Source organism: Lithobates pipiens, unplaced genomic scaffold, assembly GCF_037356315.1.
Source record: "Lithobates pipiens isolate NorthernLeopardFrog02 unplaced genomic scaffold, aLitPip1_a1.2 Scaffold_28, whole genome shotgun sequence".
Classification (NCBI taxonomy): Eukaryota; Metazoa; Chordata; class Amphibia; order Anura; family Ranidae; genus Lithobates; species Lithobates pipiens.
In genome coordinates this window covers 183,716,475-183,728,417 of record NW_027507789.1, presented here as the reverse complement: position 1 = coordinate 183,728,417, position 11,943 = coordinate 183,716,475, and the positions used below count along the sequence as shown (strand labels likewise).

The 11,943-nt window shown below is 46.7% G+C and overlaps 1 protein-coding gene across 1 annotated transcript in view; it reads left to right on the top strand.

Moving 5' to 3' along the window:
• The first annotated feature begins 1 nt into the window (after window position 1).
• Window positions 2-11,943, top strand: part of DBF4B (DBF4B-CDC7 kinase regulatory subunit) — a 39,316-nt gene continuing 27,374 nt past the window's right edge. Inside the window, exons 1-3 of the mRNA XM_077460090.1 lie at window positions 2-155; window positions 3,149-3,181; window positions 3,968-4,107. Of these exons, the coding sequence (XP_077316216.1) occupies window positions 2-155; window positions 3,149-3,181; window positions 3,968-4,107 (327 nt within the window). The remainder of the gene's footprint in view (window positions 156-3,148; window positions 3,182-3,967; window positions 4,108-11,943) is intronic.

Genomic DNA, 11,943 nt, shown 5'->3' with positions numbered 1-11,943 from the left:
GATGTCACTCCGCGCGGCGCTCCGCCCCGCCCCCCGCACGCTGGTTTGTCCTCTCCGGCTCCCCGTCCTCAGAGCTGAGCGGGAGTGGCCGAGTTCAAATCCAGTCAGAGGAGAGAGAGAGAGACGGACAGAGAGCTGTGCTGGAGGGAAGACGGGTGAGAGGACTGACAACATATGAGACCAGGGGGCCCAACACCGCTCATAGGTGTCCCCTCATTAGAGGGGAGCCGCCTGGGGTGTTTTATTCGCTCTTCCCCCCCCCCCCCCCCCCGGACCACCCTTTCTTCACCCCGAGCACTATAGACTAATAGATTATAGGGGCGCACAGGGGGGAGAGGAAGGCCGGAGGAGGTTGTGTTTACTAGAACAGGGCCCTTTATTTTCCTCCAGCAGGAGGGAAAAGAGTAAATGATGACATTCAGCTGCTGCAGAAGTAAAATACATCGGATGGGTTCTAATAAATGTGTGATGGGGACAGTCGTGTCTGGGTGGTGTGTCCGCCTGTCCGGGCTTCAGGCCAATTCCACCCACCTCCTCTGCCAGGAACACGGGGGAATCAAAAGCTGGAAAACATGGAGTGAGGGGAACCACCAATCGTCCTTCCCACCATCCCCTGAATAGTAACGTGTGCCCCGACACTGCCCACCCCTCAACCACAGCCTGGTCTGAATAATGTGTTTGGGTTTCAAGCGGAATGAAACCCGGACACCCAATTCAAAACCCAGACTGTCCGGGTGAATTCCAGACATGTGGCCCTCATTTTTGTGCTTAGAATAAAAAGATCACAATTCTCTCACGACGTAAAATATTTCACGTTCTACAAAAACATGGGCTAACTTTTTTATTTATTTTTTACATTAAAGTAATCTTTTCCAAAAAAATGCATTTGAAAGACTGCTGCGCAAATACAGTGTGACATAAAATATTGCAACAACCACCATTTTATTCTCTATTTAAAAAAAAAAAATATATATCTATAATGTTTGGGGGTTCCAAGTAATTTTCTAGCAAAAAAACAGTCCGCCTCTGTCTGGCAGTACAGCGGGAGGTCTCTCCGCTGAGCCGGCGGATGACCGGTCCCTCTCTGCTCCTTGAGCGGGGAGGGGCTTGTCGAACGCTACTGGTTGCTTTAGAGAGATCAGACGAAAACGGACAGCATGTCCATTTTCACAAGATCTCATCCGATCCACCAGGGGACAGATGTGAATGTAGGGCTATCCGTCCGATTTTTAGCAGATCGCACCGGGTTGGATGTCAGCAGACATGTCACCGCTGACATCCGTTGCTCCATAGACTAACATGGAGCGCCTGTTCAGGTCCGCCGTCAAAACTGACAGGCGGACCTGAATGGTCCAACAGTGTGAAAGAGGCCTTACACACAATGTCAATTGCCAAAATTGTTACAATGTTTATACTTAAGTTCAACTGATAACGAATGTTGTGATTCTTGGCAGACTGCCCGGTTTTTCTCTTCCTTTCTTTTGATGACTGTGGCTTCAGAAGAGCAGAGAGAATTCTTTGCATAGAAAGAATTGTGAAACACTTTAGACAAGATCGCGATAACGATTATTGACGATTAATTGTGCAGCTCTAATGTCCACTGTCCTCCCCTTCTAGTTGTTGAAATAATGTATTACATTGTATTGCTGACAAATAATGTATTGAAGTGCGATGTGCATTACATTCAGTGGAGCGCAGAGGAGACATGCAGGGGCTTGTAGACCGTAGATGTCTCATTAACCGTTTCCTGTCTGCCGGCTGTCAAATGATGGCTGTGGGGTGCGGCTCTCATTCTGGGTGGGCATCATGTGGCAACCGTCCAGAACAACCGCTCTCTCGTGCCCGTGGGGCTGCGCATTGCGGCGGTCGTTGTTGCGGTGTGTCAGTCTGACCCACCGCTACACCGATCTCTGTAAAGAGCCTCTGACGGAGGCTCTTTACCACATGATCAGCCGTGTCCAATCACAGCTGATCACAATGTAAACAGGAAGAGCCGTTTGACAGCCGTGAGTAGAGGAGAGCCGATCGGCTGCTCTCCTGACGGGGGGGGGGGGGGTGAGGGCTGTGCTGATTATCAGTGCAGCTCCCTGGGATGCCCAACCAAAACCACCAGGGATTGCCAATCAGTGCCCATCCCCATTGCTTGCCAGTGTCATCCGTGATGCCTATCAATGTCATCTTTCAGTTCCTCCTATAAATGCCCATCACTGCTGCCTACCAGTGGCTGTCAGTGAAGGAGAAAACTTACTTATTTACAAAATTTTATAACAGAAAAAATAAACTTTTTTTTTTTTTTTTTTTGTTCATTTCAGACAGGAAGTGAGAGGAAATCCCTCCAAAATGAGGGAATCCCAGTTTGTCCCTAGGACTAATGTCCCAATTGATAGATTTTTCCCTTCTTATTCTTCTGGGGACAGCCCAAAGCTTGGGATGTTCTTTCATTTTCAGCGATGACAGTACATAACAGAATAAATGGTGGATATCCGTAATGGGGGGTACAGACACTAAAAAGGGTCTCCCAATCCCTCTTTACTCTATCCAAACCCCCCCCCCCCCCCTTCTTTATTTTTTGATGGTATATGTTATACGTGGTGACTGGGTCGTCTTATTACACAGTGGCAAAAACAGGCCTGTGTCCGTTTAGACTGAAACCATAAATCGCCATTCCTTAAGGCCCTTACACATAATCTGACTTTTTGACAACAAACATGCAAATTGGCTGTTTTGGAGCAACATCCGACCGTATGTACGCTCCATCGGACAAACTTTTTCGGTTTTCATCGGACTTTTGTTGGCTGTGCGAATGGACAAACTTTTTGACAACATAAGTCCGATGGAGCAAAGTCCGATCGCGTGTACAGACTTTACAAACACGCATGCTCAGAACCAATGCAAAAGATCAGACAACAATACAGAAGTTGACCAAAGGTGGAGCTGGAGTAATTGAACGTCCTCTTTTGAAGTGTTGTCAGTACGTTGAAATGTCACTACGTTCGTGTTTGTTGCCTAAAAAGTCAGATCGTGTGTGTGTGCCGTACAAACTTACGGCCAATGCTCTTTGTACAAAAGTCCACGGGAAAGTTTGTACAAAGTCCGATCGTGTGTATGAGGCTTTAGACTGATGTATTTATTTATGTTCTTGTTTTAGGTGTCATGGCTGCACCAAGCCCAATGCCTGCTGGTAAGTCTTTCATATATGACTATTCTTAGGTGGGAGAAATCTTCCTTAAATATCCCATCAAGTTCTCTACCATTGTGTGTGTTTGTCTTCCTCTTGTTCTTAATGAGCCTTTACCTTAAAGGGATTGTAAAGTGATTTAAAAAAAAAAACGAACATGTTATACTTGCCTCCACTGTGCAGCTCGTTTTGCACAGAGTGGCCCCGAACCTGGACTTCTGGGGTCCCTCGGCGGCTGTCTCGGCTTCCTCCCGCAGGTACTTCTCACGTTCATGCGAGCTCCCTCGCATGGTGAGAAGCATCTGCGGGCGCGCTCCCGTGATACAGCCGGCGGCTATAGCCGCTCGCTGTATCACACGGCCCCACCCCCGGTGCTCCGTGTCAGTGGATGTGATTGACAGCAGCGCGAGCCAATGGCTGCGCTGCTTTCCATCCAGCCAATCAGCGGCCAGGCTGAACGGTGGAAAGAACGTCGGGGGACGAGCGCGGGACTTTCGAGGGGGTCAGGTCAGTAAAGCTGGGGGCGCAGGCACTGTCAGATGTTTTTTCAGCTTAATGCATAGAATGCATTAAGGTGAAAAAACGTTTACCTTTACAGCCCCTTTAATGTTAACTAAACATTCTCAGGCTTGGGGGGGGGGGGGGGGGGGGGGGGGGCAAGATTGCAGCAAGATTATATATAATTGGAATCTATTGCTCTCCATTATCAGAAAACCGACGTAGCATACAGTGATCTGTATATTGTATTTGTGTACATGTGTAAAGAAAATTTCTCCAATTTCCATGCAGTTGAGCACTCCCCAAAAGAGAAACATGCAACGCTGGACAGACCAAAAAGCATCACTTTCAAAGGGAAGTTATTTTACCTGGACCTCCCTCACAACAAGAATACCCAACTCCTTACTAAAGCTATCTGCAGATTAGGAGGGGTAAGTGAAGGCTTCAGTAATACAGAAACTTGGGAGGATATGATGTGTTTATTAGCAGATTATATATTAAACAAACCCCACAAATCTAACCACTGTAAGATGCTATATCCTAGGTTGTAAGCTCTAACGAGCAGGGACCTCTGATTCCTCCTGTATTGTAATTGTACTGTGCCCTCATGTTGTAAAGTGCTGCGCAAACTGTTGGCTCTATATAAATCCTGTATAATAATAATACATCACACAATCTGTCCTATTTAACCACTTCAGCTCCGGACCAATAAACACCTTAAGGACCAGAGGTCTTTTTGCAATTTCGCACTGCGCTGCTTTAACTGGTAATTGCGCGGTCATGCAATATTGCACCCAAACGAAATTTGCGTCCTTTTCTTCCCACAAATAGAGCTTTCTTTTGATGGTATTTGATTGCCTCTGCGATTTTTTTTTTTTTTTTTTTTTTTTTTTTTTTTTTTTTTTTTGCGATATAAATGGAAAAAGAGCGAAAATTTTGAAAAAAAAAGATATTTTCTTCTTTTTGTTATAAGAAAAATCGAATAAACTAAATTTTAGTCATACATTGAGGGCAAAATTTATTCAGCCACATGTCTTTAGTAAAAAAAATGTCAATAAGCGTATATTTTTTGGTTTGCGCAAAAGTTATAGCGTCTACAAACTAGAGTACATTTTCTGGAATTTACACAGCTTTTAATTTATGACTGCCGATCTCATTTCTTGAGGTGCTAAAATGGCAGGGCAGTACAAATCCCCCCCCAAGTGACCCCATTTTGGAAAGTAGACACCCCAAGGAAATTGCTGATGGGTATGTTGAGCCCATTGAATATTTATTTTTTTTGTCCTAAGGGATTGAATAATGACAAAAAAAAAAAAAAAAAAAATTTTTACAAAAAGTTGTCACTAAATGATATATTGCTCACACATGCCATGGTTATATGTGGAATTGCACCCCAAAATATATTCTGCTACTTCTCCCGAGTATGGGGATACCACATGTGTGGGACTTTTTGGGAGTCTAGTCGCGCACGGCACCCCGAAAACCAATCACCACCTTCAGGATTTCTAAGGGTGCAAATTTTTGATTTAACTCCTCACTACCTATCACAGTTTCGAAGGCCATAAAATGCCAAAATAGCACAAAACCCCCCAAAATGACCCCATTTTGGAAAGTAGACACCCCAAGCTATTTACTGAGAGGCATGTTGAGTCCATGGAATATTTTATATTTTGCCACAAGTTGCGGGAATATTACAAACTTTTTTTTTTTTGCACCAAGTTGTCACTAAATGATATATTGCTCACACATGCTATGGGCATATGTGAAATGACACCCCAAAATACATTCTGCTGCTTCTCCTGAGTACAGGGATACCACATGTGTGGGACTTTTTGGGAGTCTAGTCGCGCACGGCACCCCGAAAACCAATCACCACCTTCAGGATTTCTAAGGGTGCAAATTTTTGATTTAACTCCTCACTACCTATCACAGTTTCGAAGTCCATAAAATGCCAAAATAGCACAAAACCCCCCCAAATGACCCCATTTTGGAAAGTAGACACCCCAAGCTATTTACTGAGAGGCATGTTGAGTCCATGGAATATTTTATATTTTGCCAAAAGTTGCGGGAATATTACAAACTTTTTTTTTTTTTGCACAAAGTTGTCACTAAATGATATATTGCTCACACATGCTATGGGCAGAAGTCAAATTACACCCCAAAATAAATTCTGCTGCTTCTCCCGAGTACGGGGATACCACATGTGGGGGACTTTTTGGGAGCCTAGCCACGAACGGGACCCCGAAAACCAAGCACTGCCTTCCGGATTTGAATATAAAATGCTATAAAAAACAAACTAACCAGAGTCACCCGTAACACTTATACGGTGATCAGTGGTGAAAGGGTTAACTAGGGGCAATCAGGGGGTTCAAATTTTTATTAGGTAGTATATGGGGGTCCCTGGCGCTATATAAAAACCTGACGGGGAACCTAAATAACACCAGTGACACTTATACTGTGATCGCTGGTGAAAGGGGGTGAAAGGGTTAACTAGCAGCAATCAGGGGGTTAAAACCATTATTGGGTAGTATATCGGGGTACCTAGCGCTATAAAAACCTGGCGGTGAACCTAAAAAAATAACTAGCTACCTAGCGACACTAGCGACACTGATGCAGCGTTCAGAAAAATTATCGCTTAGTGACACTGGCAAAAGGGGGTGAAAGGGTTAACTAGCGGAAATCAGGGGGTTAAAACCATTATTGGGTAGTATATCGGGGTACCTAGCGCTATAAAAACCTGGCGGTGAACCTAAAAAAATAACTAGCTACCTAGCGACTGTAGCGACACTAATGCAGCGATCAGAAAAACGATCGCTTAGTGACACTGGCAAAAGGGGGTGAAAGGGTTAACTAGCGGCAATCAGGGGGTTAAAACCATTATTGGGTAGTATATCGGGGTACCTAGCGATATAAAAACCTGGCGGTGAACCTAAAAAAATAACTAGCTACCTAGCGACACTAGCGACACATGCAGCGATCAGAAAAATGATCGCTTAGTGACACTGGCAAAAGGGGGTGAAAGGGTTAACTCTAGGGGCAATCAGGGGGTTAAATCTTTATTGGGGGTGATAGGGGGCTACCCTGGACCTAACACTAACTGTCCTGACAGTTTTTACTGTCACAACTGACACTGAATGCATTGATCAGTAAAGAAATGATCAATGCAATCAGTGACACTGTGACTGGGGGGGGGAGGGGGGGGCGGGGGGGGATCGGGGGGGGTTTGTGTGCCTGTGTACCTACATGTCAGTGTAGTGTTGGTGCACACTTACTTTTACTCTTCTCCTCGTAGTCCGGTCAAAAAGACCGCCCCGAGGAGAATGACATCACTTCCTCCTTCCTGTGTAAACAATACACAGGGGAGGAAGCTTCTCATTGGCCAGGAGCGATCCAGAGGGGGTGGCCGAAAACCAACGGCCATCCCCTCATCACGGAGCGCTCCTGGACCGAATCGGACCGCCGTAACCAGCGGGAGGGGGTCCGATCGGACCCCCCACCCGCTGGAAGGCAATCACGTAGATGTACGTGATTGTGCCTGCCTGTGCCATTGTGCTGACGTACAATGGCAATACGGCGGTCCTCAAGTGGTTAATTCCCCGTGACGCTGCCACCACCATGTCAGAATGCTGGGCACAGGTCTGGCTGCATTTCATGGGCACTGGTAAATATTTTAGTACACTATTTGGTTCAGAATATTTTTTTTTTTTTTTTGTTTTTTTTTTCTTGTTTTCCTTCTCTAAAACCTATCCAATGCATGTTCTTAACCACTTCAGTACTGGGCACTTTTGCCCCTTTCCTTCCCAGGCTAATTTTCAGGTTTCAGCGCTCTTGCTCTTTCAATGAGAATTGCGCGGTCATGCAACACTGTACACAAATGAAATTTTTATCATTTTATTTACACAAATAGAGCTTTCTTTTGGTGGTGTTTATTCACAAATCTGGAAATTTTGTAGAAAAAACACAACAATTTTTTTTTCTGTTTTAAAAGAAATCCAATAAAATCGAATGCTGTCATAAATTTAAGCCAAAATGTATTCTGCTACGTATCTTTGGTAAAAAAAGAAAACAAAAACCCATTAAATGTATAATAATTGGTTTGTGTGATTACGGACGTGTGCAGATGATCATTGGGACATATGATTTTACTGTGTGGTGACAGTGTTTTGGGGACATTGTGTGGGGACACTGGGCCGGTGATCAGTGTGCAAAAAGCTGTAAAAAAACAAAACAAACGGCTTGTACTCACTGATCACCGAACGGCAGCAGTGATACGCTCTCCTCTCCTCACTGACAACTTCCGTGTGAAGAGGCGAGCTGAAAGCCTAGCAACCAGCTTTCTATTTACATCACATGATGGCTGTGATTGGACACAGCCATCATGTGATCAGGAGGGCCAATCGCATAGCCCTCCTTCCGGTCGGAGGAGCGCCGTGTCCGGATGACACAAGCTCATCGGAGGATGTTCCTGAACATCCACTCAGGAGGAAGCGCCCATCCGGCTGTATATGTGCAGTGGGAGGTGGTTAAAGAGGAGCTCCAGTCTCCCCCAAAAATTAAATAGCAGCTACTAATACTGTAGCTGATGACTTTAATATAAGGACACTTACCTGCCCCAGGATCCAATTTTGTCCTTACCCAAGCCAATTCTTCACTTGGCTTTCGGGTGCAGGCGCCAGCATAGTCACGAAGGGTAACCAGAAGTGAAGCCTTGCAGCTTCACAGCCAGCTTCCGACTACACATGTGCGAGCCGCACTGTGATTGGTCCCGCAGTCTTCTGGGACCTGTGAAGAGTCCCCGAAGGTTGGGGGGGGGGGCTTGACTTCTGCTCAGATTGCCACGACAATCTGAACGGAAGTGGGGGAGCAGGTACCTGTTGCAAACTTGGGTGAGGTTACTTGGGAACTTGGGTGAGGTTACTTGGGAACTTGGGTGAGGTTACTTGGGAACTTGGGTGAGGTTAGGCTTTAATGATGTTAATGACCACCAGAGCATAGGGAAGAGGAAGCTGTGGGACTGGTCTAGCAGTGTGGAGCTTGCAGGAGGGAAAGATTGGGAAGTTAAAGTGCTTTGCCAAGTATAAACGAGCTGTTAACCCTTGCCGTGCAGGACTTGGATACATTGCAAGGGACAACTAGGTTTCCTGGAGTTGAGCTTTAAATGTACCTAAAACCATAAACCCAAACCTATTTTGGGTATCCATCTGATCTGTTGTTGTTGCTAATGGCAACAGTCCTCATATCCTTTTTATACCATACACCATGGCTTTAATTTTTGGGATCCATGTATATGTATTCCTAAATTCAGACTGTTGATGCATAGAAACTCATGTGCCATTTATATTCCAACTCATGGACCTCACTAGTATCTATGCTTTTAACCAGAGTAGACACTCAAACCAAATCTTTTTTTTGCGCCCTCAACTTCCACATTGTGTAGTGTTTAATTTTGTAGACGAAAATGTTTTCATCAAAGATTCAGTGGCATTTTTGCAGTGACGAAAACAAGATGAAAAGTACACCACATTTTCGCCCTGTGACGAAAATCGGATCATTAACTAATGAAAACGGGACAAATGTGAGGCAGGGATGTTTACCCTCCAAACTAACTTCTGGTTTTTCACTAAGCTCCGTCTACTTCCGCAATCCGTTCCCAGCAAGCAAGCGCACCGTAACGAGACGACTGCCAGTGCTAGAGACATGAGAGCCGCACAGCGCTGTGCATTACAGGCGGAGGCCTCCTGAGTTCCCATCTCTGACGAGACTGTACGCCACCCAGAGCAGAGCTGCTTCAGAGGGGACATGGAGTGGGGCGGGATGAGCGCCGTCAGATTACATGCAGTGAGAATCTCTTGATTACTTGGCGGCAGGGGCGGACTGACAACTCATGGGGCTCCCGGGCAATAGAAGATCATGGGGCCCCCTTGGTCTCCACACTCAAGCCAAACCTGCACAGGGAGACCCTGGAGAGAGAACATACACACAGGGGGACACTAGAGGGAGAACGCACACACACACAGGGGGGGACACTGGAGGGAGAACACACACACACACACACACACACACACACACGACCCTGGAGGGAGAACGCGCGCACACACACGGGGGGGGGACACTGGAGGGAGAACACACACACACACGGACACTGGAGGGAGAACACACACACACACACGGGGACACTGGAGGGAGAAGGCGCACACACAGGGGGACACTGGAGGGAGAATGCGCGCACACAGGGGGACACTGGAGGGAGAATGCGCGCGCACACAGGGGGACACTGGAGGGAGAATGCGCGCGCACACAGGGGGACACTGGAGGGAGAATGCGCGCGCGCACACAGGGGGACACTGGAGGGAGAATGCGCGCGCACACAGGGGGACATGCACACAGCACAGGGGGACACGCACACGGGACACATACTTACACAGCACAGGACATGCACACAGGACACTTACACAGCACGCGGGGGGACATGTGCACAGGACATGGGCACACAGCACAGGGGGACATGCACACAGGAGGACACGCCCACAGGAGGACGCGCCCACAGGGGGACGCGCCCACAGGGGGACACGCACACAGGAGGACACGCGCACAGGGGGACATGCACACAGCACAGGGGGACAGGCACACAGGACATGCACACAGCACAGGAGGACACTGTGGGATGGAGGGACCCGGGGCCCATGCATCTGTCTGTACCGCGCCCCCCCCCCCCCCCCCATCACGTGTGGCGGCCCTGGTGTCTCGGCTTCACTCACCGAGTCACTGGATGCTGAGCCTGAGACACTTCTAACAGCGCGCTGCTCCCCGCCGGCCCCTCCACTCTTCTCGTCGGTCCCAAGTCAGGTGATGTCACGATGCATACAGTACAAGCACCTGGCCTGGGATGGACGGGGGAAGGAGGGGCCGGCGGGGATCAGCGCATAGTTAGCATCTGCATCGCGGCATGTAATTCAGCCGCTGCAAGTGGCCTCTCATATGGCCGAGTTCGGGCCCCTAATGTCCGCGGGCCCTCGGGTGGCGCCCGAGTGACCGACTGGTCAGTCCGGCCCTGCTTGGCGGCCTCTGTAACAGGAAGTCCCGTCTCCTTGGCTACCATTGGACTAGAGTTCTGTCTATCGTAGGAGATTCTCACTGTATGTAATCTGTTGGCGCTCACCGTCCCCTCTAGGCTGCAGATGGGCACTGACCCTTATTTTGCTTCAAAGTTCCTTTATTTAAAATTATTTTCCCTTTTTTTTTTTTAAATGTTTTTTCCTGAAACTTCCCTCTTAAAATGAATGTGCGTGTTATACGCAGAGTATCTTAGTGCAGACTTCTGGGAAAATCAATGAGCCAATTGCACAAGCAGGAAATGTTTCTGGGGGATGTTCTGTACACATTCTCCCCCCCCCCCCCCCCACGAAAGTGGAGTTGCCCTTTTAACTGTGTTCTTTCTTGCATTTTATCCTCCAATTTTTGTACTTGCTGTACTATCCTTTTTCCTGGTGTTCATTGGGGAAGTTTCTCAATGGGGGTTTAGTTAGCACAGATTTACAAACTCATGTGAAAGCTGCAAGGCCCCGTCACAGCACCCTGTGTTTCTTGCAGTCCTAGCACTACAAATTTTATAAGTGTCTCCACAGTGGAAGCGCATACATGGAATGGATAGATGTGGAACAGGTGCACACTGGACACCCAGCAAGAGCACAATGGCAGCGAAGGTGCCCAGTGTGTCCCTGAACCATATATATATATATATATATATATATATATATATATATATATATATATATATATATATATATATATATATATATATATATATATATATATATATAACAAAAAACTGGCCGCTGGCCTTCACAGTAAGGAGCACATGGAGGGCATATACATGTAAGATGAAAACACTTCCATAGCTCAACTTGCCAACCAGTCTGCTGGCCAACCAAATTAACCTGTTTAACCATCTGCTTTTACTGTGAAGGCCAGTTATGGGTGTGGGCAGTAGCCAGTTTTGTTAATTTTTCTCAATAGGACTAAATGGTTTGACAAGTTTTGCCAAGAAGCTGCACAACGTGATCTCAGTGGATGGGGGACAGATGAGTATTAGACTGGGATGGGGTCTGACAGCTTATTTAAATAAGTATGAAAGTCCACATACACTTTTAAATGTGCCTTCTTTGTAATGCTGGTCTTGGATTACATTACTCTTACCCTGATGTTTTCTGTAAAAAAAAAAAAAATTAGCAGAAGTTCATATTTACATATAGAAGAAAGCTGGGGTT